This window comes from Mustela nivalis (genome assembly GCF_964662115.1).
Source record: "Mustela nivalis genome assembly, chromosome: 9".
Taxonomy (NCBI): Eukaryota; Metazoa; Chordata; class Mammalia; order Carnivora; family Mustelidae; genus Mustela; species Mustela nivalis.
In genome coordinates this window covers 8417481-8441127 of record NC_139028.1, presented here as the reverse complement: position 1 = coordinate 8441127, position 23647 = coordinate 8417481, and the positions used below count along the sequence as shown (strand labels likewise).

The 23647-nt window shown below is 52.0% G+C and overlaps 1 protein-coding gene and 1 long non-coding RNA gene across 3 annotated transcripts in view; both read left to right on the top strand.

Moving 5' to 3' along the window:
- Positions 1-1483: 1483 nt before the first annotated feature.
- Positions 1484-23647, top strand: part of TMEM123 (transmembrane protein 123) — a 49144-nt gene continuing 26980 nt past the window's right edge. The window contains exons 1-2 of one of the 2 annotated variants that reach the window (XM_082684011.1): positions 1484-1771; positions 5740-5796. In XM_082684011.1, the coding sequence (XP_082540137.1) occupies positions 1672-1771; positions 5740-5796 (157 nt within the window). In that variant the 5' untranslated portion in view covers positions 1484-1671. The remainder of the gene's footprint in view (positions 1772-5739; positions 5797-23647) is intronic. The other variant, XM_082684010.1, reaches the window with a different exon arrangement.
- On the top strand, positions 16097-18154 carry LOC309841134. The gene is made up of 2 exons (XR_014298966.1): positions 16097-17662; positions 17967-18154. It is a non-coding gene; the product is annotated as an uncharacterized lncRNA (long non-coding RNA).

Sequence of the window (23647 nt, the reverse complement as noted above, 5' to 3'; positions counted from 1 at the left end):
GTTTATTCCTAAACCAGATTCCCCGGTTGATCAGAGTAACCAAACCCTAAATGTGCAGTGTTTTGCATTTAGTCCACGGTGGATGCGGGGAGTGTTTGCTGGCTCACTTGAATCAACAGATGGAAATCTGTAAATGTAGGACAGGTTGCCCCATTTAATCTTTTTTTTTTTTTTTAAGATTTTATTTACTTATTTGACAGAGATCACGAGTAGGCAGAGAGGCAGGCAGAGAGAGAGAGAGAGAGGAGGCAGGCTCCCCGCTGAGCAGAAAGCCCGATGCGGGACTCGATCCTCGGGACTCGATCCCAGGACCCTGAGATCATGACCTGAGCTGAAGGCAGAGGCTTAACCCACTGAGCCACTGAGGCACCCCTGCCCCATTTAATCTTTATGATCAGTCATGTCCACACTGATGGACTTAACTGATCAAAAGTCCTATCCGCTCTAACACAGTTTTCAGAATTTTAACTGCAGTGATGTGGCCTTTATGTCACAGAATCTGGGTCAGATGTCGAAGGTCAGCAATGTGCAGAGGGTCGCAGGCTGGGGACTCACAGAGATTTCAAGGGCCCTGCATCCTTCTGTCTCCCATCTTGGAGGAGGTCTCCCACTCTAAGCAGCACTCTTGGTCCCTCTCCTGCACCACTTTGGGTTCTAGCGAGCACAACCTGCAGACTTAGGAAGCGTTTCAAGTCAGGACAAGGGAGTAGCACTGGCTTGGAGGGCTTGAGAGGGCCCGGACTAAAAACCCTGCAGAACAGCTTATTCCGTCTGAACCGGGGCAGCAGACACCGGGAGACAAGAGACGAGGTTCCATTTGCCCCACTGGCCTCCATGCCATACTTGCCACCACGCCTGCGTCCCCACGCACTCCTCTCCTTAGGCAGAGACTGCGCTGCCCCGATGTCCAGCGAGCAGGGAAGACAGCGAGGTACAACGCCCGTGGGGAGGTCGCTCCTATACAACTGGACCGGGTGGAGGGAAGAACGTCCCCTCTCCCCCGCAGTCCCCTCCGCACTTGCCGGAAGAGACCTCCCCGAGCACCCCAGGCTTTTCTCCTAAAGGTCCTCTGGGACGTGTCCGTTCCGGGGTAAGGCAGGTCCTCCCCGGGAGCCCCGCGCGGGGGGCGGGCCTCGCAAGGAGGGACCGCGGGGCCCGACCCCGGCCGTCTCCCGCGCGCGTCTGAGCGCGGACTAGGTGCAGCCCCGCCCCGCTCAGCCGGGTCACCCGAGGGGACCGTCCTCGGCTCACGACCCCTGCGGGGGGCCGCCCACGCGAGAGCCGCTCCTTCCCGCCCGGGCCGCGCCCGCGCCGATCGAAGACTTCCTTCCGGGCCCCGCGAAGCCCAGCCCGCCCCGGGTCCCGGGAGGCCCAGTGGGGCCCGGCGGCGCGACGGCAGGGCGGCCGCTTCCGAGAAGACAGGAAACCGCGCGAGCGTCTAGGGGACCCGAATCGGCCGGCGGGGTCCCGCGGCCCCGCCCCAGCCGGCCCCGCCCCCGCCGCCGCGGCCCCGCCCCGGCCCGAGCCCCGGCCGGGCTCCCGCGCCCTATTTGGGCATTCGGGGGCAGGCAGCGGGAGCGGCGCGCAGCGGGCTGCCGTGCGCAGAGGCCGCTCGGGGGCGCCGCGGACGCTCGTCGGGGAGCGCGAGGCCGGCGTCCTGCCCTCGGAACAATGGGAGTCGGCGCGCGCGGCGCCTGGGCCGCGCTGGTCCTGGGCGCACTCCTGGTGCTGGCGCTGCTCAAGGCCGCCGTGGACAGCGCGGGCCTGCACGGTAGGCGGCGGCGGGGGCGCCAGCGCGGGCTCCCGTGGGCGCCGGGAGCGCGGAAAGTCGTGCGGCTCTCAGGCCGCGCGCGTGGAGGCGGCGGGCGGGGTCCGGGGAAACGCGGGCTGGGGCCGGCCCCGGGGCTGTCCCCCCGCAGCGGCGCTCGCAGGTCCGGAGAGCGCGCGTCACCTGTGGAGTGACCCGGGGGCTCGTGGTTCCCCCCCCGACGCCGGTGTCCCCACGCCCCCTTCTGTAAACTGGCGGGGTGGACCCCGCGCACCCGCGCCCCACACGGGGGTCTCGGACGAACGCCCTCTGGCCCTGAGGCCCCCGGACGCTGAAGGGGGCGGCGCTGTGGGGAGCGCGCGCTGCTCCCGGGACGGTCCTGGGGCGCCCCCCCCCCCACCCGCGGTGGCACCTGCCCCGGCGCGCACTTGCCGTGAAGCCCTTGGGCCTCTTCTGCCGGGTGTGCGCGCCCACGGCTCGGGCCCCGCCCTCAGCACCGCGACGCCCTGGTTCTGGGGGGCGCGGTGGGGGCGCCGGGGACTTTGAAAGGCGTCCAGGAGAGAGGCCGCGAAGCCGGGGGGTGCTGTCCGTTCCCTGCTCCTCTGTGGGCCCTGGCAGCTGTGCGGCCCACGGCGACGGCCCGTGAACGACGGGGAGTTCTCTCAAGGGCCCCGTTCTCCGCAGTTGAGCTCGGTCCGTCGGGTGCATGCGTGGCCCGAGCTTCGTCTTACCCAGGGAAGACAGAGACTCCAGTGCGGGCGCAACACCTGCTTTGCATACAATAACCCGTGTGACTTAGTAATAATTTTTGTTTGCTTTGCTGAATTGTGCGTGTCACAAGCCGGCTTCGCAGACCTGAGACTATTTAAGGAAACAATGATCAGTAAGTCACATCCATCCCATTTTCAATATTATGAGGTGTTTCAGTGTAAGGTGAATGGTCTGGACAGAATCAGTTTATTTTGGTGCCTATTTTATACAAAATGAGTTTTTTATATAGAAAGTCTCCTTTTTTAAATTTGTTATTTGTGAAAGTAAACCTTTTTATTGTTTCTCTGATGACTTACTGATTAGAGAAACTAAGCATCCTTGCTTTACATTTTTTTTTTTTTTTGCCCTATTTTAATACTCATCATTCTGTTTATTACGTAAAGTCTCACTAGAAGTTAGTGCTATATGGAATCTTGGAATGAAGGTTCTACTACAGGAAAGCCTTCACTTCATGAACAAGTATAACAAACATGATCTGGAAACCGTTTCTACAGACTCTAATGTCACTTTGAAACCAGAATGAAAGGTTCTGTAGAGAGTTTCTCACAAGTAAGTGTCACTATGAAATCCAGTAACTTTTAACAATCATCCTAGAACTTATACAGTGTTTTTACTAGGCACTTTTCCTGTGTCCTCCCCGTGCTGAGTGAGGTCCGTATGTCACCACATTGGAGCCTCACAGTATTATTCCCATTTTATAAATGGAAAAAAGTTGAGGCTTAGAAATTGCCCAATTTATTCAAAGTAAAACAGCTAATACCTGTTTGATTTCAGACATTAAGATCCCAAAGCTTAATGCACCATTTTGCCACTAAGTCACTTCAGGTGGTGGTGGCCAGTCACACGATCTGCTGTTGCCTGTGATACTGTAGGAGAAGATAAAAACGTGGAAGTTCTTTCGTAAAAATACCCTGCACGGTCTGCTGGGTAGTTTCATAAATACCCTCTGTTGGAGGAGTGGGGAGGCCATGAGCAAGTTAGCAAAGCAGCGGACAATATAGAGCATGGCGGTGCATAGCTGGGGGAAGGCTGTTCCTCAGGACTCCTGGTGGCAAGTGACAAACGCCTTGGTGGAAAGCAGACACTTTCCTGAGCCTTTAGCACAAAAGTCCAAAGTGGCTTCAGGGATGCGGTACTCCAGAGTTCAAATAGGTTGCCAGGAGAAGGCCACTTCCGGCTCTCTTGATCACATCTGTCAACTTGCAGGCGAGCCAAGCCCAGCCGAGCCCAGCCATAGTTCAAGCCTGGGGTGGGGATGGGGGTGGGGTCAGCGGGGGACTCCAAATAACAGAGCCTTTCTACAGTGAGTTCTCGGCGCCCACAGCCACCATAATGGGCAGCCTGTTTGGAGAGTAAATTAATCCTTACTGAGTCCATGCCGCATCATGCATCTAACTTTCTTTTCTTCCATTCGGCGCATTGTTCTATGTTAATACTTGGTCACTGTCAAGTAAAGCATCAGTCTCTTTGTAGTTAGATGCCGTGGTATTCCTTGTCTCCTAGGATATAGAGCCACTGCCTGCCCACAGTGGGTGCAGCATCAGTAATGGATTCGAGAGGGGAGAAAGGTCCTAGAGCCACAAAGATCATCTGATTTTGCCTCCTTTTTCAAACCAAAAGGTTGCTGGGACATGACACGTCATAGGAGTGACAATAGCAGGGAGACACAAGGGGGGCTTGTGCTGTGGTCCGGGCAGAAGGCCCATTGGTAGTGACCTAAGTGCCTGGAGTTCTTCTCTGGGGGGTTAAGTTACCTGCTAATGGCTTAGAGGAGGGCGTGGGGAAGAGGGAGGAATTGAGGGTGACCTCTTGGTGTGGGGGCTGGACAGCTGGTAACCCAGCAACAGAGACGCCTGGGGAGAAGCCGGTTTGTAGAAGATCAGTGTGTTCTTTTGATGCTCCCGCAAACGGGCTTTGCAGTCCAACAGCCCCGTCCAAATCCAGACTCTGCGACTTCCTAGCCGGGTGGCCTTCTCCGGGCCTCACTTCCTGTCACTGCAGAATGGCATTTGTGTCCCGGAATTGCTGGCTGCGGTGGATGAGCTGTGACGTGACAAGCTCCCGGGAGGCGTGGCACGGGGACGCTCTTCCTACCGTTGGCAGGCGGTTGATACCCACGCTACACGCAGCGGGAAGGACCGGAACAGACGCTTCTCCGAAGAGGACACACAAACGCAGACATGAAGACATTCGACATCCTTCATCATCAGGGAAACGCAAATGAAAACCACGAGGAAATATCACCTCATGCTTGTCAGGACGCTGAGAATGAAGACGGAACGACAGGTGTTGGCAAGGACGCGGATCAAGGGGAAGCCTGGGGCGCTGCTGGCGGGAGCGCACGCTGGCGGAGGGTCCTCCAGAAGCTGAAACTGCAGCTGCCCTGTGACCAGCAGCCCCAGCTCCGGATGTGTGTTCGGAGAAGATGAAGACGGTTCCTTGATAGATGCAGCCCTGTGTTGACTTCAGCATTATTTACGGCAGCTGAGGCATGGAAGCAGCGTGGATGTCCCTCGGTAGATGAGCGGATAAAGACGGGGGTGGATAGCCGAATGTCACTGAGCCCCAAAATGAACGCGGTCTTGCCGTTTCCAACAACACACATGGACCTACGGTGTATTATGCTACGCGAAAGAAGTCAGTCAGAGAAAGACAAATGCCATATGATTTAGTTGTCTGTGGAATTTAAAAAATGAACAAAGGAAAAAAGACAAACTCTGAAATACAAGGAGCAAACTGGTGGTTGCCTGAGGGGAGGTGGGAATAAAGAGAAAACCCGACCCCCCTGGTCTTCTCTCCATGGCTTGAAGTTAGGGGTCTTGGTGCTGTGAGACCCCAGGGTGCCCTTGTGTCCAAAGGGCCCCTTGCCGGTGGCGCAGTCCCCTCGGAGGGGCAGAAAGGAGCTTCTCTGTCACCAGTCCCTGTGTCCTGGTGTAAGTGAACCTCTGCAGGAAATGGGGCCTGGGGAGGAGGATGTAAGTGTTTGTCACCGGAGCCCAGTGTTTTCTGTGCTGAAGACCCCAGTAAAATGATCCCAGGTGTCCCGGCTGGTCAGGTGTGCTATGTACCCGCGCACGGCACAGGAGAGCCTCCCAGGGACTGTGTGCCTCCTCCAGGTCCCCACAACCTGTCACCGGTGTTCTTAGATAAATATTAAATGCTTTTTCCTCACGGAATGTTTTGTTTTTATATTCTTACAGAATCTGTAAAGACAAAGAACTTGGTGCCTTCAGGAAACCACAGCACGAACCCCCCTGGTGAGTCTGGAGCAGGCCATGCAGAAGGAGGTACAGGCGGCGGGTGCAAAGCAGGAACCCAGCTGGGTGACCCGCCAGCTCCTGTCAGGGCTGCCCCTGTGGGCGTTGGCAGACTAGAGCCAGGGACAGGAGCTGCCCCTCCGGCCCCACGGGGCACAGACGTGCTCAGTTCTCCAGTCTGGCACCCCATGCTCTCTGGCTTAGCCGCAGAGCCGGGTCCCGGTTGAAGGTTCTACGCGGGTTGGAAACAGGAGTCAGGAGTCGCCGCGTCCGCCCGTTGGGCTGATGGGACAGGCCACTCCACACTGGTCAGCTGCCTTCAGATGCCCAGGGTCCCAGCCCCTGCTGAATGGGTGGAGAGCCCTCCCTGGTGCCTGTGGTGCCTGCGGTGCCTGCGGTGCCTGCGGTCGGGAGTCTCCGAGGCCTCTGGTGTCGGAGGATACGGGAAGTGCCCACCACCCCGGGTCTGGTCAGCCAGGGCCAGGTCCCTGTCCGCCAGGCGCCGATCACCCAGAGCGGACTGAGCGGCGAGCCAGACCAGAGCACCCAGACCTATCACTCTGCCTGCTTGCTGGGTGGCTGCCACAAGCAGTGCCCATGGAGTGGCCCAGGCGGCCCTGACGGTGTAGGTGCTGGGGGCACAAAATCAGCCAGACCCTGGCCTCTAGCCCTTGTGGTGGGCTTTTCAGTTTTATTTCCATGGGAAAATACCCAGGACGTGACCCGTGGGCTGGCAGCCGCCTGTCAGCATCCTGCTGAGCCTGGCTGCGGAGGTCTCAGCACTCTGCCGCCCCAGCTTCTCCCCTGTCTCTGCACCTCTGCCTTTCCTACTGGCTTCTGGCCCACCACAGAAAGTTCTTCCCGTTCAGCTTCAGTCATTCCATGGGGGAGTTTCCATCTGGGGAGAAGAGATGAGAGAGGTTGCCTCAAAACAACCATGATGATGGCTGGGCACATTTAGGAGGGTTGGTAAAAATATCTTATTAGCTTATCAAGTGCCTTTTCCCGAGAGCCTACAGTGTTGAAGAAACTTCCCGTACATTTGTTCATTGCACAGTGCGGAGCTGGGGGTGGTGTCACAGAAGAGGGAGCTGAAACCCAGACAGGGAGCTGAAACCCAGACAGGTTACCTCTCCTGCCCAAGGTCACATAGCACATTCAGGATTTGAAACTCCCTTCCTTGGATTTGAAACCTGTGCCCCTTCCCCACATTTCCTGAAACTGCGGTGTGGTCTCCCCTTTGAAATACCACCGCTCACGATGGCGAACTGTGTTTAAGATCAGCGGGGTATGCTGAGGGACCCTCTGAGGTCTGTGGGGTGATCGCACAGGGAGAGTCATGGGGAACGAGGAAGGCATTGCCCCCCAGCGTCTTTGTGAAGACATCAGCTGTTACACATGGTGTGCTGCCTGGTGGGGAACACTTCCCAGAGCCATCACAGTATTCTTCCCGTACCCTCTTTGGTCTTAGAAAGCCTTGTGTACCATGCTGAATTTGTGTATTTTTGTGGGATGGATGCGTACTATTTTGTCTTTTGTGATGACATTACCAATTTCTCTGCTGCTGCTGACCTAACACAATTTATTTAGCATCAGTTCCAGAAGAAAACATTTTTCATGAGAACGGCCAGTAGGACAGTGCTTGTTGCTTCCAGATGGCTGGCCGCATTGGGATCTGTGTTCCTCCTTTCTCTGTCGGGGTTTTAGCCTCATCTGAGTTCTTTGGGGGTGGCTTCCGTGATTTACTCACCCCAGCACTGTGCCTGGTACACAGGACCGACCGCACACGCGCGGATGACCTGGACCGCGGAACCAAACGTGTCTGTAGTAAGCCCCGCCTGACCTTACCCAGAGCTGCGGCACGGGGTCTGCAGACAACGCGGTGCGTGCTCCAGGGTGATCCTTTACTACCGCTGTTTGGTGGCGGGCCTTGCTCGTGGAGGGGGACGGACAGCTGAGGTCCGAGAAGCCGAGCTGAGGTCTCTGTCCCTTCCATGGAAACGTCGTATTTCCGCGGAGGCGGGAGTCACCGAGGATAGTCATCGCTTTAACAGTCTCTCCGCAGGTTTTACTGAGTTTTAGTAATTCCGCAGAAAGGTGTTCATTGGTGGCGTGGACAAAAACAGTGCGGATTACCGAAATGTCTAATAATGATTACCGTCGGGCAGTTACGGGAGAACTGTGTTAGGTCACGTGCGCGTTTTCTGCTCGGGGAGAAAGCCGGCCCCGTTTTAGATCCAGGCGGGGGCTCTGGCTTCGGGTCCACGAGGGATTGTTCCTCACGGGGCACGGAGGTCGCGGGTTACTGTCCGTGCGGGGTCTGGGCGGAGCTGCGGGGAGCGTGACGAGGCTCGGACCGGACCGCGCTCCCATCAGTGGCCGGACGCCAGCTCGCTGTGCCCCGGGACGGGCCTGCTCCTTGGCCCCTTGTCCCTGACGTCCCCCGCGAGGAGTCCGAGAGGTCCGGGCCACCTTCCCGGGGGAAGCTCTGTTCCGGGACGGGATCCGTCCCAGCGGGCATCAGCGGGCGGTGGCCCGGCGCGCGGCCGTGCGGGCGTCTGCGGCGCGTGGTCCGGTCCGCACACGCGTGCATGCGACGCCGGCACTTGGGGGGCTGCGTGCCGGGTCGTGGCAGGCTCCCAGCTGGCCTCGTGCCTGCGGTCTTGGTCGCCGGAGCCCGGCCCGCGGCCCCCGCCCCCCGCCCCCGGGTTTTCCTCAGCTGGGAGACGCACCCACGTGCGTGCGGCCGCGCTAGCGAGGTCGGAGGCCCGCGCGTGGCGGCGCGGGCCCCTACAACCGCGTACGGCCGCGTGTGACCGCGTACGACCACGTGCGACCCCGCGCGACCGGTCGGCGCTTACCGCACCCCCAGCTGCGGGGACGGGCGGCGGCGGACGACGGAAGCGCGGCTCTTGAGGAACCCTCGAACCCTCGCGAAAAGCCACGAGGAGCGGGCGGGAGAGTGTCCCGGTGCGGGAGCCGGAGAGACGCGGGGGAGGGGCACTCGGAAGCTCCGCCCCCGCCGCGCCCCGGGCCCCGCGGCTTCCCCTGATGGGCGGCGGTGGCCTCCAGAGCGGCTCCAGCGCCCACAGCGCCTCACGGAGAGTCCCCGCCGGCGCCGTGGTCGCGAAGCAGCGTGCGTCTGGGGGCCGGGCCGCGGTGCCCTCGGGGGGGGGGGGCAGGCCTGGCCTGCGCGGCCCCGCGCGTCTGCAGGTGGGTAAGTCCGCGGGCCTCGCGCGTGCCGGGGTCGCAGGAAGTGCGTGGCGCTGTGGGTGCGCCCGCGTCGTGCCGGGCAGGTTGGGGCCGGGAAGCCCGCCGCGGGTTCGGGCGGCTCCTCGTTGCGGGCGGGGAGCCCCGTGTCGTGTGCGGGTAGTCCGCGCCCGCGGTCCAGGAAGCTCGGCGTCCTGGGAGCGCGTCTGGGCCCGAGCGCGCGGCTGCCGTCGGGCTGCGGGAAGCAAGTGCTCCAGTCCCGCTGCGGCTGCCCGCCAGTGTACCCGCTGGTGTGCCCACCGGTGTGTCCGCTGCCACTGCGCTCCGGCCGGGACCTGCGGGCGGCTCGCGGGGCGGGGACAGCCGCGGGCTGTTACTGTCGGGCGAGAGCTGCTTCGGCTGCCTTCCGTCCACACGGAGTGTGTTTGCTCCTTTGTTTTAAGATTCGATCCGGTAGTTTTTCACGAGTCCCCACCCGCCCAGGACGCGTACCCTGTTCCACTTCAGGGAGGCTGGAAAAATTTCCGCCTTGCTTTTAAGTGGCCGCGAGTTACTGAACCTCTTGCTGCTCAGTTTTTTCTAGTAAAACAAAAAGCTGGTAAAATGCAGGTGTCTCGTGGGATCCGGGAGGCAGCATGTAAAGCACCTGCCGCCGAGTGGCCGCGGGCACGAGCTGGAAAGTGAATGCGTTCCTCCTTGCCCTCTCCCACCGTGACAGGTTCTTTAATCCCCCCCTATGTCCACCTTCGCTGCCACAGTGCCTTTGCACGTGTTGTTCTGGCTCCCGGAAGAGCTCTTCCCTCCTGTCTTTACCAGGGTAACACCCATTCAGCTTCCCATTTTGGTAAGCCTCCCTTCCTCATCAGGGTGTCGTCTCCAACCTGCAGTTCCAGGCCCTCAGAGGACCCAGCTGTCTGAGGATGTAAGTGGACCTCTTAGGGGCAGTGGTGACTTGACTCTCCACCTCGTCCCCCGGGCTCAGCACAAGACAGGACATAGATTTTTGCTGAAACAAGGAGGAACGTGCTCTGGGAGGAGGAAACCAGTTTTCATGCTTCCCAAGGCAGCTGCACGTCGGAGGTTCCCGGGTCAGACCAGTGACCTTGTGGCAAGGCAGGAACACCTGAGCTCTGCCCGGACATGAGGAAGCATCGTGAAGGGGATGTGAGGAATGGGGTTTGGGAAGGGAGGGAACAAGTTTGCTGGAGCTGCTTACGGAGTTTGTATTTGATAGCAGTGCGGAAGGAAGCCACTGTAGGATAGGCAGAGGGCGGAGAGAGAGCCTCGCGAGGGAAGACGGGAGAGAGTAAGGGCCAGGAACGGCAGTGAGGTCAAGTCGGGAGTGAAGGGGGGCCCCTGTACTGTGCTTCCTTGCGTGGGAGGCAGATGGGGGGGGGGCGTGTGGGAGCTGTTGAACCCGGTTGGTGACCCTGATTTGAAGAGGTTCCTTGAGGGTTAAGTCTTAGAAGTGATCATGTATTTGGTACACCATTCTGTTTTTATTTGTAAAATTATGCAGCCCTAAAACTGGAAGAAGAAACCTTTTTCAAGTTTCTTAGCACGTTAGAATTGTCTGGAAGGTAAAAAATACTGGTCTGGGTCCCACCTAAAATCTGAGTGGGGAGGAGGGAGGCTGGAATGTGTCCTGGGTTTCGGTATGGAACTAAGGTTGAGAGCCACTGACCTCAGGGTGGGCCGGAGGCTGGAGGCCGGTGGCTGGAGGTGGGTGGCTGGAGGCTGGTGGCTGGAGGTTAGCTGGGGGTAGCTGGTAGCTGGAGGTTGGTGGCCAGTGACTGGAGGCTGGTGGCTCAAGGTGAGTGGCTGGAGGCAGGTGGTTGGAGGCTGGAGGCAGATGCCTGGAGGCTGATAGCTGGAGGCTGGAGGCTGGAGGCAGGTGGCTGGAAGCCGGTGATGGGGGGCGGGTGGAGGGGGTAGTAGCCGAAGGCGGGTGGCTGGAGGATAGTGGCTGGTGGCCAGAGGCTGAAGGCTGGGGTGGCTGGAGGCTGGTGGCCAGAGTTTGGAGGCTGGAGGCACATGTAGGTGCTTCCAAGCAGTGGTGTGCTGAGTGGGTGGAATGTGAGACTTTTTTGGCGATGGAGGTCAGCTTTTACAAACATACGTAGCAGACACAACACGTTTCTAGCCTCTTTGGAAAAGAAGTATAAAGTCTTAAGTGGTGGGCCTAGGCAGGAAATCAGTGATGCTCACGCTGGGCTGCCCCGACCCCGGGCCCCATGAGGTCAGAGGGAAACGGGCTACCAGTGAGGCTGTTGGTCAGAGGAGCTCATTATTTTGATTAATAGTGTTTAAGTTTGATAAGAGGTCTCTAGTGACCAGAAAAGGATGGCGACTAACTTTCCAAAAATGGACAGATTCCTGAAGTTGTGTAACTAGGAGAACAAGTTACACGAGCAGCTGTGTGGGACAGTGGAAGCCTGGTCGTTAGGGTTTTTTGGTTTTATTTACATCAACCTTAACACATGTGTTCTTCACAATTGTTCTTGTGTCCGTTGTGAAAATTTCCTATTAAAGCACACTGTCATTCTGAGTTAATTAATCCCTTTAATAATTCTGTTTACCTGGTAGTATGATTAAAAAAGAGGAAACAGCAAGGATTTGACAGATAATGGAATTATTAATGTGAATCATTTATGACTTTGCCCAGAGAGAGCAGGCTTAAAGCTTTGTCCAGGGACTGTGATGGCTTTTCCCATCACAGCGTGCTTACTGAGATCGCCTGTTTCACACAGACATGAGCACCCTCTTGGAAACAATCGTAATGCTGATGTTACACTGAAAAGTTCATTTCTTTGCCGTTCTAGTGAATAATTGACATACAGCATTGTGTAAGTTTAAGGTATGAGCTTAATGATCTGAGTTAAACTATGAAGTGATGGCCTCAGTGCGTTTAGTTAGTGCTCATCATCTTAGAGACAGGAAAAAAGACTCAGGAGACAAAACGAAAAGAAGAAATCCTTTTTTGGTTCTTGGGATGAGACCTTGGAAGATTTACTCTGAATATTCTTGTGTGTCCTGCAGCCGTGGTCACCACAGTCCCACGTTGGGCGTCACCCCCTAGTACTGCCCCCTGGACCTTTGTTCCTTGTGTGCCCTTTCACGCACTTCCCCTCCCCCATGCCTGCCCCCACGACCGCAAAGCTGATTTCTTTTTCTGTGAACTTGGTTGGTGTCCTTGGTTTAAATTCCACGGGTAAGTGAGATCATGGAGTATGTGTTTGTGTCTGACTTAATTGGCTTAACATGATGCCCTCAAGGGTCGTTCATGTTGTTGAAAGTGGTGAGATTTTGTCCTTTTTGGAGGTTGAATGATACTCCCTTGTGTGAATATGGAAACTTCCTAGCCCACTCCTGCACTGATGGGCGTGCGGGTCATTTCCATGTCTGTCTCTATGTCTGTCTGGCCATCGCAGAGCATGCTGCTAAAACATGGGGTGTGGGTGGGGGCAGCCGTGATCTTGCCGTTGGATGAACACCGAGCAGTGGAGTTGTTGGAGCTCATGGTATTTCTAGTCTTCCTTTTCTTGAGGAATCTCTGACCCATTGTCTCCATAGTTCTGCCAGCAGTGCTCAAGATTTCCCTTTGCTCCACGTCCTCGCCAGCATTTACGGTTTGTCTTTCTGATCTTACCTGTTCTGACAAGCACGAGAGGACACCCCCTCATGGCATTTTACTTTTACTGAGTAATGATGAACAGCTTTTAATGTACTGTTTTACCATTTATTTGTATGTCTGTTTTGGAAAAATGTCTGTTTAGGTCCTTGGCGCATTTTAATTGGATTAATTGCATTTTGCTGTGGAGTTGTAGGAGTGCACAACAGAGCGACTCGACATTTGTATACATTACAAATCGCTCGCCACAGGAAGTCTGGTCACCGTCTGTCATCAGAGCTATTACGTTATGGACTGTTGTCCCTGTGCTGTGCTTTAAATCCCTGTGACTTCTTTATTTTGTAGCTGGAAGTTGGCACCTCTTAATCCCCTGCACCTGTTTTACCCATCTTCCCATCCGCCGTCCTGCTGCCAGCCACGAGTTTGTTCTTGTATTTGAGTCTCTTTTTTTTGTTTTTTATTTATTTATTATTTTTTTATTATTATTATTATTTTTAAAGATTTTATTTATTGATTGATTTGGCAGAGATCACAAGTAGACAGAGAGGCAGGCAGAGAGAGAGAGAGGAGGAAGCAGGCTCCCTGCTGAGCAGAGAGCCCTATGCAGGGCTCGATCCCAGGACCGCAGGATCATGTCCTGAGCTGAAGGCAGCAGCTTTAACCCACTGAGCCACCCAGGTGCCCCTCTTTTCTTTGTTTTTTAGATTCCACGTATACGTGAGATCACAAGGTATTTCGTTTCTCCATGACTTGTTTCATTTAGCAAACTACCACTCAGTCCATCCACGCGGTCGCAGAAGCAGAAGCTCCTTTATGGGGAGGTAGTAGTCCATTGTACAGTCGGTGCCCATTACATGCTCTTTATCCGTTGATCGGTCAGTGTTGGGAAGTCGCTGCTGTAAGCAGAGAAGTGCAGTACTTTTTTGAATCATAGTTTGCATTTTCTTCAGATAAATACCTATAAGTGGAATTGCTAAATCTATGGTAGTTTTACTTTTAATGTTTGGAGGAACCTCCATACTGCTTCCTGTAGTGGCTGCACCAATTTATGCTCCTACTAACAGTGCATAAGGTTTTTTCTCCATATTTCCTCCAACACTTTTTATTTCTTTTTGGTGATCGCCCTCCTGACAAGTATGAGGGGGGTAGCTCATGTGGTTCTGATTTCATTCCCCTGATGATGAGTGATGTTGAGCATCTTTTTGTGTGTGTTTTGGCCATTTGTATGTCTTCCTTGAGGCGAAAAGTGTATTTAGGTCTTCTGCCCATTTTTTATTCAGATTGTGTTTTTTGTTGAGTTGTAGGAATTCTTTATAGATGTTGGATTTTAATCCCTTGTCAGATATATCATTTGCAAATGTCTTTTTCCATTCAGTAGGTTTATTCTTGTTTTGTTGGTGGTTTTCTTTGTTGTCCAAAAGCTTTTGTTTGATGTAGTCACAGTTGTTAATTTTTGCCCTTTTATCCCTGCCTGAGGAGACAAGTACAGAAAATACTACTAAGACTGCTATCCACAAGTCTATGCCTCTCTTTTCTCTTGAGAGTTTTCTGATCACAGGCCTTATATTTAGATCTTTAAGCCACTTTGTGTTTATTTTTGTGTGTAGTGTACGAGGCCTAGTTTCATTCTTTTCCACATAGCTGTCCAGTTTTCCAGTATCATTGTTGAAGAGCTGTCTTTTCCCCATTGTATATTTTTGCCTACTTTATCTTAGATTAATTGACCATTTAAGCATGGGTTTTTTCCTGGGCTCTGTGTTGGTTCCACGGATCTATATGTCTGTCTTTATACAGTGTCATACTGCTTTGTTGCTATAGCTTTGTAGTATAGATTGAAATCTGAGTGTGATGCCTCTAGCTTTGTTCTTAGGATTGCTTTGGCTTTTCAGGGTTTTTGTGGTTCCCTATGAATTGTAGGATTATTGTAGTTCTGTGGAAAATGTCATTGGTATTTGGTAAAGATTGCTTTGAATCTGCAGTTTGCTTCAGTCAGTAGGACTATCTTAACAATGCAAGTGAACATGAGAGAATTGAAGGTTTGGTTCCAGACTAATGCAATAAAGGGAGTCATGAATTTGATGGTTTCCCAGTGCATGTAAAGTTATGTTTACATAATACTATAGTCTGTTAGGTGTGCAATAGGATTATGTCTTTAAAATGTACATGCCTGGGGCACCTGGGTGGCTCAGTGGGTTAAAGCCTCTGCCTTCGGCTCAGGTCATGATCTCCGCGTCCTGGGATTGAGCCCTGCAACAGGCTCTTTGCTCAGCAGGAAGCCTGCTTCCTTCTCTCTCTCTGCCTGCCTCTCTGCCTACTTGTGATCTCTCTCTGTCAAATAAACAAATAAATAATCTTTTTTAAAAAATGTACATGCCTTAATTTTAAAATATTACCCAGAATAGTGGTAAACAGTATGAGTTTTCTGGGAGTTTTTATCATTGATCGCAGATCACCATACAAATAAAACGAGAATATTGTAACTATTGTGAGAATAACCAAAATGTGACAGGCACGAAGTGGGCAAATGCTGGTGAAAAATGGCACCAGTGGAATTGCTTGATGAAGTAGTATTGTCACAACTCTCACTTTGTGGGGAAAAAAACAAACTCATTATCTGTGAAGCATAGTAAAGCAAAGTGCTTTACTGTGAGGTTAGCCTATATAAACTCCTGTCCCATGAGTGTGGTGGGTTTTTCCGTTTGCTTGTGTCATCTTCAGTTCCTTTCGTCAGCGTTGGGGTGTTTTCCGAGTACTATGACTTGGTTTAAGTGATAGTTTATTCTTTTGACATAAATAGGATTGTTTTATCTAATTTGTTTTACAACTACTGTGTAGAAATGCAACCAATTCAGAAATATAAATTTTGTATCCTGTAACTCTGTTAAGTTCATTTATTTTACTAGTTCTTGGGTAGATTCTTTAGGATTCTCTATCTACAGTGGCGTGTCATCTGCACACAGCAAGAGGCTGACTTCTTCCTTCCGCTTTGGATGCATTCTCTTTCTTGCCTCATGGCTGTGGCTAGGACTTCCCGTACTGCGGAATACAAGCCCTGAGAAGGGACGTCTTTACCTTGTTCCATATCTCAAAGAAAAAGCTTTCTGCTTTTGACCTTTCAGCACAGTGTTCTCTGTGGCTCGCTCCTCTGCAGCCAGTATTGGGCTGACGTGTGCCCCCCGATACTGCTTTGTTGAGCGCTTTGATCTTGAGTGGACGCTGGTTTTTGTTCAGTGCTTCTCCTGCATCTGTTGAGAGGACATTTTCAGCCCGTGTTTTGTTACTGTATGTGTCACATTGACGTGTAGATGGACATCTGTGCGTTCCTGGAATAAGTCCTACTTCACTGGCACGAATGACCCTTGACCTTCACTGGCACGAATGACCCTTGACCCTGGAATAAGTCCTACTTCACTGGCACGTGCATGCTGTTTGCTGACGTGTTGGTGAGGGTTTCTGCACCTGTGTCCGTCGGAGACCCTAGCCTGGAGTTCTCTTGTTTATCCCTGTCTCTGGTTTGGGTTTCAGGGTAGTGCTGGCCTCATGGCCTGAATTTACAAATGTTCCTTCCTTTTCAGTTTTTTTTGGAGTAGTGGAGTGCGGTGGGTATTACCTCCTCTGCACAGGTGTGCAGAACCCTCCGTGACTCCATCTGGTCCTGGACTTGTGTGTTGGGAGTTTTTTGTTGCCAGTTCAGCTGCTTTTCTAGTAATTGGTGTGTTCAAATTTTCCATTTTTTCTTGGCTCCCTCTTGGAAGATAGTACGTTTCTGGGCATTCATCCATTTCGTCTCGGTTGTCCAGTTTGTCGGCATAATTATTCAGAGCGGTCTCCTGTTACCCCTTGTGTTTTCATGCTGTCCATTGTCACTTGTCCTGATGTTCTGATTTTGACTTCTCCCTTTTCCTTGGTAATCTGGCTAAAGCTTTTCCAAATTTATTTAGGTTTTTGAAGAATTGCTTTTGGTTTCGATGATTTTTTTTTTATAGGTCTATTTTGTTTTTCAGCTTCTTTAGGTAACCGTGCTGATTTGAAATTTCTCTTGCATCTTGAGGTCGGCCCGTCTCACTGTAAGCTTCCCTCAGAACAGCTTTGGCTCTGCCACAGTTTTGGGGATGTTTTCCTTTCCATTGGTCTTAAGGTGTCTTTTGATGGCATCTTGGATTTCTTCCATGACGCACTTGTAGCAATGTGTCGCTGAACCTCTACCTGTGTAATTTCCAGTGTTTTTCTTGTAACTGACTCCTGGTTTCATAGTCTTGGTTTGGAAACAGTGCTCGAAGGGATTTGTCTTAAACCCAGCGAGACTTGTTGTGTGGCTCCCAGGTGCTCTGGTCTGCACAGTGTCCTGCGGGCGCTCTGTTGTGTATGGCTGGCGGGTTCCACATCTGTTCCACGTTCAGCTCCACACCCTCACAGCACCTGTTTCCTTGCTGAGGGTCTGTCTGGATGATTGATGGCAGGGGCTTGGGGGGGAGGATTGAAGTGCCCTGCTGTTGTCACTGATTTCTCCTTTATTTGGGAGCTCCTAAGGGGGGCAAAACTGTTCCAGCCCCTTGTGAAACTGATGCCTTCGTCATCATGTAGCATCTTTCTTTTGTTATTTTTCTTTCAAGGTCTGTTTTGTGTGATGTACATATTGCTTCCTGAGTTTGCTTTTTATTTCCATGTACAGGGAATGGGATTTTTTCCATCCCCACACTTCAGAGTGTGTGTGTGTGTGTGTGTGTGTGTGTGCGGTGAAGTCTGAAGTGGGTGGGTCTCTCCTCATCCCTCTGGTCGCCCTGTCTTTGGACTAGAGCCTGTAGTGCATTCCCACGGGACGGAACCGCCGATGTGGGTGCACTTAGTGCCGTTTGCTTGACAGCTTCCTGATTCCTGTAGTTCTCTGTTCCTTGCTTCTCTTGCTCCTCCCTTGTGATCTCATGACTTTCTTCAGTGTTTGTATTTCATTTTCTTTAGTTTTTGTGAATAAACACAACTTGAAGATACAGCGGTTTCAAAGTTCCAGACCACCACAAAATGCAAGTTAAATTAATTTTTTGGCTTCCCAGTGCATTTCAAAGTTATGTTTACACTATAGTCTATTAATATGTATCATAGCATTATGTCTTTTAAAAAAATACACTATGTATCTGAATTTTAAAAGGCTTATTGGGTAAAAAATACTATCATCTGAGCTGGCCGTGGGTCCTGAGCTCCCTTTGGGCAGGGGTCCCCCCGCAGTGCTGAGGGCACCGCTGGATCGGGGTGTGGGCTGCTGAATGCTGGGGTGGCTATGGATTTATTTATTTATTTTTAAAGATTTTACTTATTTATTTGACAGAGCGAGATCACAAATAGGCAGAGAGGCAGGCAGAGAAAGAGAAAGAGAGAGAGGAGAAAGCCAAGCAGAGAGCCCGACGCGGGACTCGATCCCAGGACCCTGAGATCATGACCTGAGCCGAAGGCAGAGGCTTTAACCCACTGAGCCACCCAGGCGCCCCTGGATATGCATTTATTAAAATAAGAAGTTTTGCTTTGTCAACCAAGTTTATGTGATACTCTGAATTATTCTGAAGGTCACATTCTGTAACACTTGTTGTCATTCAACAGTCTTCACGGCATCGTCACCACAAGTCGGTTCCATGTCAGGAAACCACTGCCTTTGCTAAGAGGCAGCCCCTCCTCTGTCCAGAGTTTGCCCCGCGTCCAGACCTCGCTTCTGACTCGAGCGCCCTCACTCTGTCCACCCCATCTGCAGCGGCCTCCTGCCCCCAGATCCTGACCCCTACGAGTCTCCCCAGAGGGTGGGAATCCTCTGCTGTGAAACCCTTTTAATGCTGAAGTTTTGACACCTCCCATGAGTCACGATCTTCTTATGGGCATCTAGAATAGGTTATCCTTTCAGAAGGTTTTCAATTTACTTTGCCCAGTTCCATCAACGAAACCAGTCTCTGGCAGCCACAGTCTGGTGAAATGTCTGTCTTAAACAACAAGGCTTGAAAGTAGAAATTCCTGGGGCACCTGGGTGGCTCAGTGGGTTAAAGCCTCTGCCTTCAGCTCAGGTCATGATCTCAGGGTCCTGGGATCGAGCCCCGCATCGGGCTCTCTGCTCAGCGGGGAGCCTGCTTCCTCCTCTCTCTCTCTGCCTGCCTCTCTGCCTACTTGTGATCTCTGTCAAATAAAAAAATCTTTAAAAAAGAAATGTGGACAGGAAATAGAAATGTAATGCTTTTTATTTATTTATTTACAAGATCTTGTTTACTTATTGGGGAGGGGGGAGAGGGAGAGAGAAAACAAGAGCAGGGAAGGGAGAAGCGGGCTTCCCACCCAGCAGGGAGCCCGACATGGGGCTCAATCCCAGGACCCTGAGATCCTGACCTGAGCCAAAGGCGGACATTGAACTGACTGAGCCACACAGGCGCCCCTTTCATTTTTGAGTTCTGAAATTTCTTAATAGGCCAGGACTTGTTTCACAAACGCCCCTCATGCCCTCATTCGCAGGGAATGGGCTCCAGCAGCTCCGGCTCCTTCCCAGCGGTTCCTGCACAGCGCGTGCTTCTCAGGTTGTGGCAGGCTGGCATTTCTGCTGAACCCAGACATCTTGCTCTTCGGCCTCCTTTTTCCTGACCAGTTCCCTGCACGTGCTCCAGGAAGCTGTCTCCCCTCAATACCTACCTGGGTTCCCTCGGCAAGAATCATGCCCTTAACTTCCGCTCACGGTGGCGTTGCTAGCACGCTCTATCCCTGTAGACTCTGCCGGTTTCGTGTGGTAACACTTGCGGGGCGCTCCTTTTTGAACAGTGCCCGTTCCTTCCATGTCCACAGTATCCCTGGTCCTGAAGATTCCCATGTGCACGGCTAAAGGAAGGTCACACTGTTTTCTAAGCGGCCTCTCCTCTTTCCCTTTGTGGTGGTCATCTCGGCGAATTTCTGGAAGAGGGCAGTACAGGCCCAGAGGCCATGTTGCATTACTTTTAAGCCCACTGTTGAGACCTTGTGTTCAGAAAAACAGCTTCCTTTAAAAGTATCAGTGAGGGAGCACCTGGCAGTCTCCCTTGGTAGAGCATAAGACTTTTAAATGCGGGGTTGTTAAGTTCAAGCCCCATGTTGGGGTAAAGATTACTTAAAAATAAAATCTTAAAAAAAAAAAAAAGAAATCCGTGTTCATTGACAACGCAGTCAGCCAAGAGCTCAGACGCAGATGTCCAATGAGATTCATATTTTCATACCTGCTAACATGGCATCCGGCTTCCACCCCAGGGATCAGGAAGGAATTTCTACCTTCTATCTTTCTTTCTTTCTTTCTTTCTTTCTTTCTTTTTTTTAAGATTTTATTTATTTGACGGAGATCACAAGTAGGCAGAGAGAGGAGGAAGCAGGCTCCCCACTGAGCAGAGAGCCGGATGTGGGGCTCCATCCCAGGACCCTGAGATCATGACCTGAGCCGAAGGCAGAGGCTTTAACCCACTGAGCCACCCAGGCGCCCCTCCCCCTCCACATTTTATGTACTTGAAATATTCTACATGTTTGGTCTTGTGTGCCTTGTAACCACTGTAGTTTTATTTTTACTCCTTTTCTTTAACATTCCTGCTGACTTTATAAACAGTTGATTCACTACCTTCATTAGATGTGTGCTTTTGCCAGTGAGGTTTCTGTTCTTAATTTTTCTCTAGTCATGGCCTTTCCATTTCTGCTTTAGAAAGTCGCTTCAACATTTCTTGTAAGATTGGTTTAGTGGTCATGAACTCCTTTATTTATTTTTTTAAAAGATTTTATTTATTTATTTGACAGAGAGAGATCACAAGTAGGCAAAGAGGCAGGCAGAGAGAGAGGAAGGGAAGCAGGCCCCCCGCTGAGCAGAGAGCCCGATGTGGGACTCGATCCCAGGACCCCGAGATCATGACCTGAGCCGAAGGAAGCGGCCTAACCCACTGAGCCACCCAGGTGCCCGGTCATGAACTCCTTTAAAGAAGGTTTTCTTCCTATGGGAAATTCATCATCTCTCATTCAGTTCTGAATGAGGATCTTGCTGGTTCTGTGTTGTGCTGTGTTCTAGGCTGTAGGTATTTTTTCTTAAACCACCTTGAATATATTCCTCTCACTTTTGTTCTGAAAAGTTTTTGCTCAAAAATCACCAGATGGTCTTTGGAGTAATCCCTGTCGTGTGACTAGTGCCTTTACTCCTGCTACTGTGAAGGTTTCTCTCTTTAATCTTTGTCTCTTGACATTTTAATTTTGTGTCTTGGTGTGGACTCTTGGGTTTATCTTGTTTGGGACTTTCTTTGCTTCCTGGCCTGGATATCTGTTTCCTTCCCCAGGACAGAAAATGTTATTATTTCTTCAAATACCTTTTCTGCTCTTTTCCCTCTTCTCCTTCTGGAACCCTATAATACCAACGTCAGTGTGCTTGATGCTGTGCCAGAAGTCACCTGAAGTCCCTTCAAGTATCCTCGTCTGTAAAACCCCTTTTGCTGTGGATCTGAGCTGATTTCCAGCAACCTCCAGGTCGCTGTGCCCTCTGCTTTGCCGCCGGTTGCTTCTGGTTTTTTTTCATTTCGGGTATTAGAGCTTTGGGCTCTGAGTGTTCTTATCGTTTCTGTTTCTTTGTCTCTTGACAAGGTTCTCCGTGTGCTCATCCATTCTTCTGATTCTGGTGATTGAGGATCACCAGACTCTCACTCGGAGCTCTCTCAGGTAGACGGCTTGTCTGTTTCATTTAGTTATTTTTCCTGAGGTTTGTTTTGTTCTTTTGCTTAGAACACATTCCTGTCTGTCCTGACTTTGTCTGACTTTGTGTTTATCGTGTGTGGCAGGTGGATTAGTACGGCTCCTGACCTTGAGGGAGCAGCCTTACGTGGAAGGCGCCCTTCGAGGCCCAGAAACACAGTGTTTCAGGCTGTTAAATCAGGCACTCAGGGGTGTGCCGTGTGTGGGCTTCACGTGCTGGCCGTGTTGTGGCCGGCAGGGACTGTGCCCATGAACTGGTCGGCAGGGCCCCTCCACCCCCAGGCGTCCTGCGGCATGTGGCAGCTGGGGGGCACTCTGGTGGGGCGCTGGTCCTGTCTGAGGCCACTCACTGGAGATGGCAGGGCACCTGTCCCAGCCAGGGTTGCCCGCCAAGTGTGGTGGTGTGGGGCCAGCTTGCAGGGGTTCCTGCCTGGTGGGAAGCTGGGGTGAGGTCCCCGGGGGAGAGTGGGGTTGCAGAGGCAGCGCTCACAGGGTGGTTGGCGAGGGTCGACATCGGCACCCCCCAGTGTGTGGCCAGCCAGGCAGATGGAGGGCAAGCAGATGTCGTCTATAGCCATTTTGTTCCCAGAAAAACTTCCCTAAAGATGTCTGCTTCTCCGTTACACACGGGAAAATCAGTCTGCAGAGCTCCTTCGCATATGGCCCAGGGCTTCTCAGACCGTTGCTTCTGTGCCCAGTCTCCCAGCACAGAAGGCCCCTTGGGAGGGACCTTCCTGTTCTCCCGGAGAAAAGCCCCCCGTCCTGCAGAGCCAGACTCGGCAGGGCTGCCGCCTCCAGATGCAGGTCCCCAGGGCCGGGGATGCCCCGTGCCGGGCTTTAACCCTTGTCCTCAGGAGGACCCCTGCGTCTGTGATTTCCCTACTGTTTGTGGGCTGTGGATTCCCACCAGACTGTGGCTCTGCCCCCATTTAACTTTCTAGGTTTAATTTAATTTTTTAAATTTTATTTTGTTTTCCACAGTCTTTGGCTGTGAACTGTTCTGCTTCTCTTTGGGTTGTTCTCAGAGAGTCACTCCGTATCTAGCTGCGGCCGTAGTCTGTCTGTGGGCAGTGGTGAGCTCAGCAGCCCTGGTCTGCCGTCTTGATCGGAGTCCCTATGTATTCTTTATTTTTAAATATTAAGCCCTTATTACATATTTGGTTTGCAGACATTTCTTTCCCATTATATAAGTGGTTTGTTTTGTTGTTGTTGTTTTTCATTCTTTTGATTGTTTACTTTGTTGTGCAGGTTTTTAGTTTGATGGAGTTCTGGTTTTTATTTTTTTGTTCATGCATTGGATGTCCTATCCTAAGAATCCTTTCCCAGACCGATGTCAAGGAGCTCTCTCCTACCCGCCTCCTGTTTCTTTCTAGGAGTCTTCAGGTTTCTGGTGTTGCGTTTAAGCCTTTGATCCAGTCCACATGAATTGTGTAAGCATGTCCAGGTCAGGGTCTAAGTTCAGTCTATTTTTTAATTTTTTTAAAGATTTTATTTATTTATTTGACAGAGATCACAAGTAGGCAGAGAGCCAGGCAGAGAGATGGGGGAAAGCAGACTCCCCGCTGAGCAGAGAACCGGATGTGGGGCTCAATCCCAGGACCCTGAGATCATGACCTGAGCTGAAGGCAGAGGCTTTAACCCACTGAGCTACCCAGGCGCCCTAAGTTTGGGTTTTAACATGTGATTGACTGTCATTTTCCCAGGCCCTTTCTTGAAGGGCCGTCTTTTCTCTCATGTCAGGTAACAGCTGACTGTGCGCATCGGTCTGCGTCTGGCCCTCGATGCTGTTCCATTGGTGTATGTGTCTGTTTTTGTGCCAGTTCCTACCCTTGGTTACCTCTAGTGTTATAATAAGGCTCAGAACGTGGAAGTGGGCAGCCTCCCTTCTTCTCTTTCTCAGCATCGCTCTGGCCCGCTGGGGTCCTCTGTGTGTCTGTATCAGTGTCACTGCAGGCTTTTCTATGTCATTAACCAAATGCCACTGGCCTCTTGACCTGGCTGAATCTGAAGCCATAGATGGCTCGGGGCTACTGACATCTTCAAAACCCTCCTCCAGCCCATAAACTCGACACTGGCCGACTGCTTGTGTCCTCAGCTTGTTTCTTCAGTGTCTTGGAGTCAGTGTAAGGTACTTACATTCTTTGATTAAATTTGTTCCTAAGTATTGCATTATTTTTGATGCTATTATAAATGGGACCGTGTTCTTTATATTTTAGATAATTCTTCAGCATACAGAAGTGTTACTACATTTTGGACATTAACTTTATTCTGCAGCTTTACTAATGTGTCGATTAGATCTAT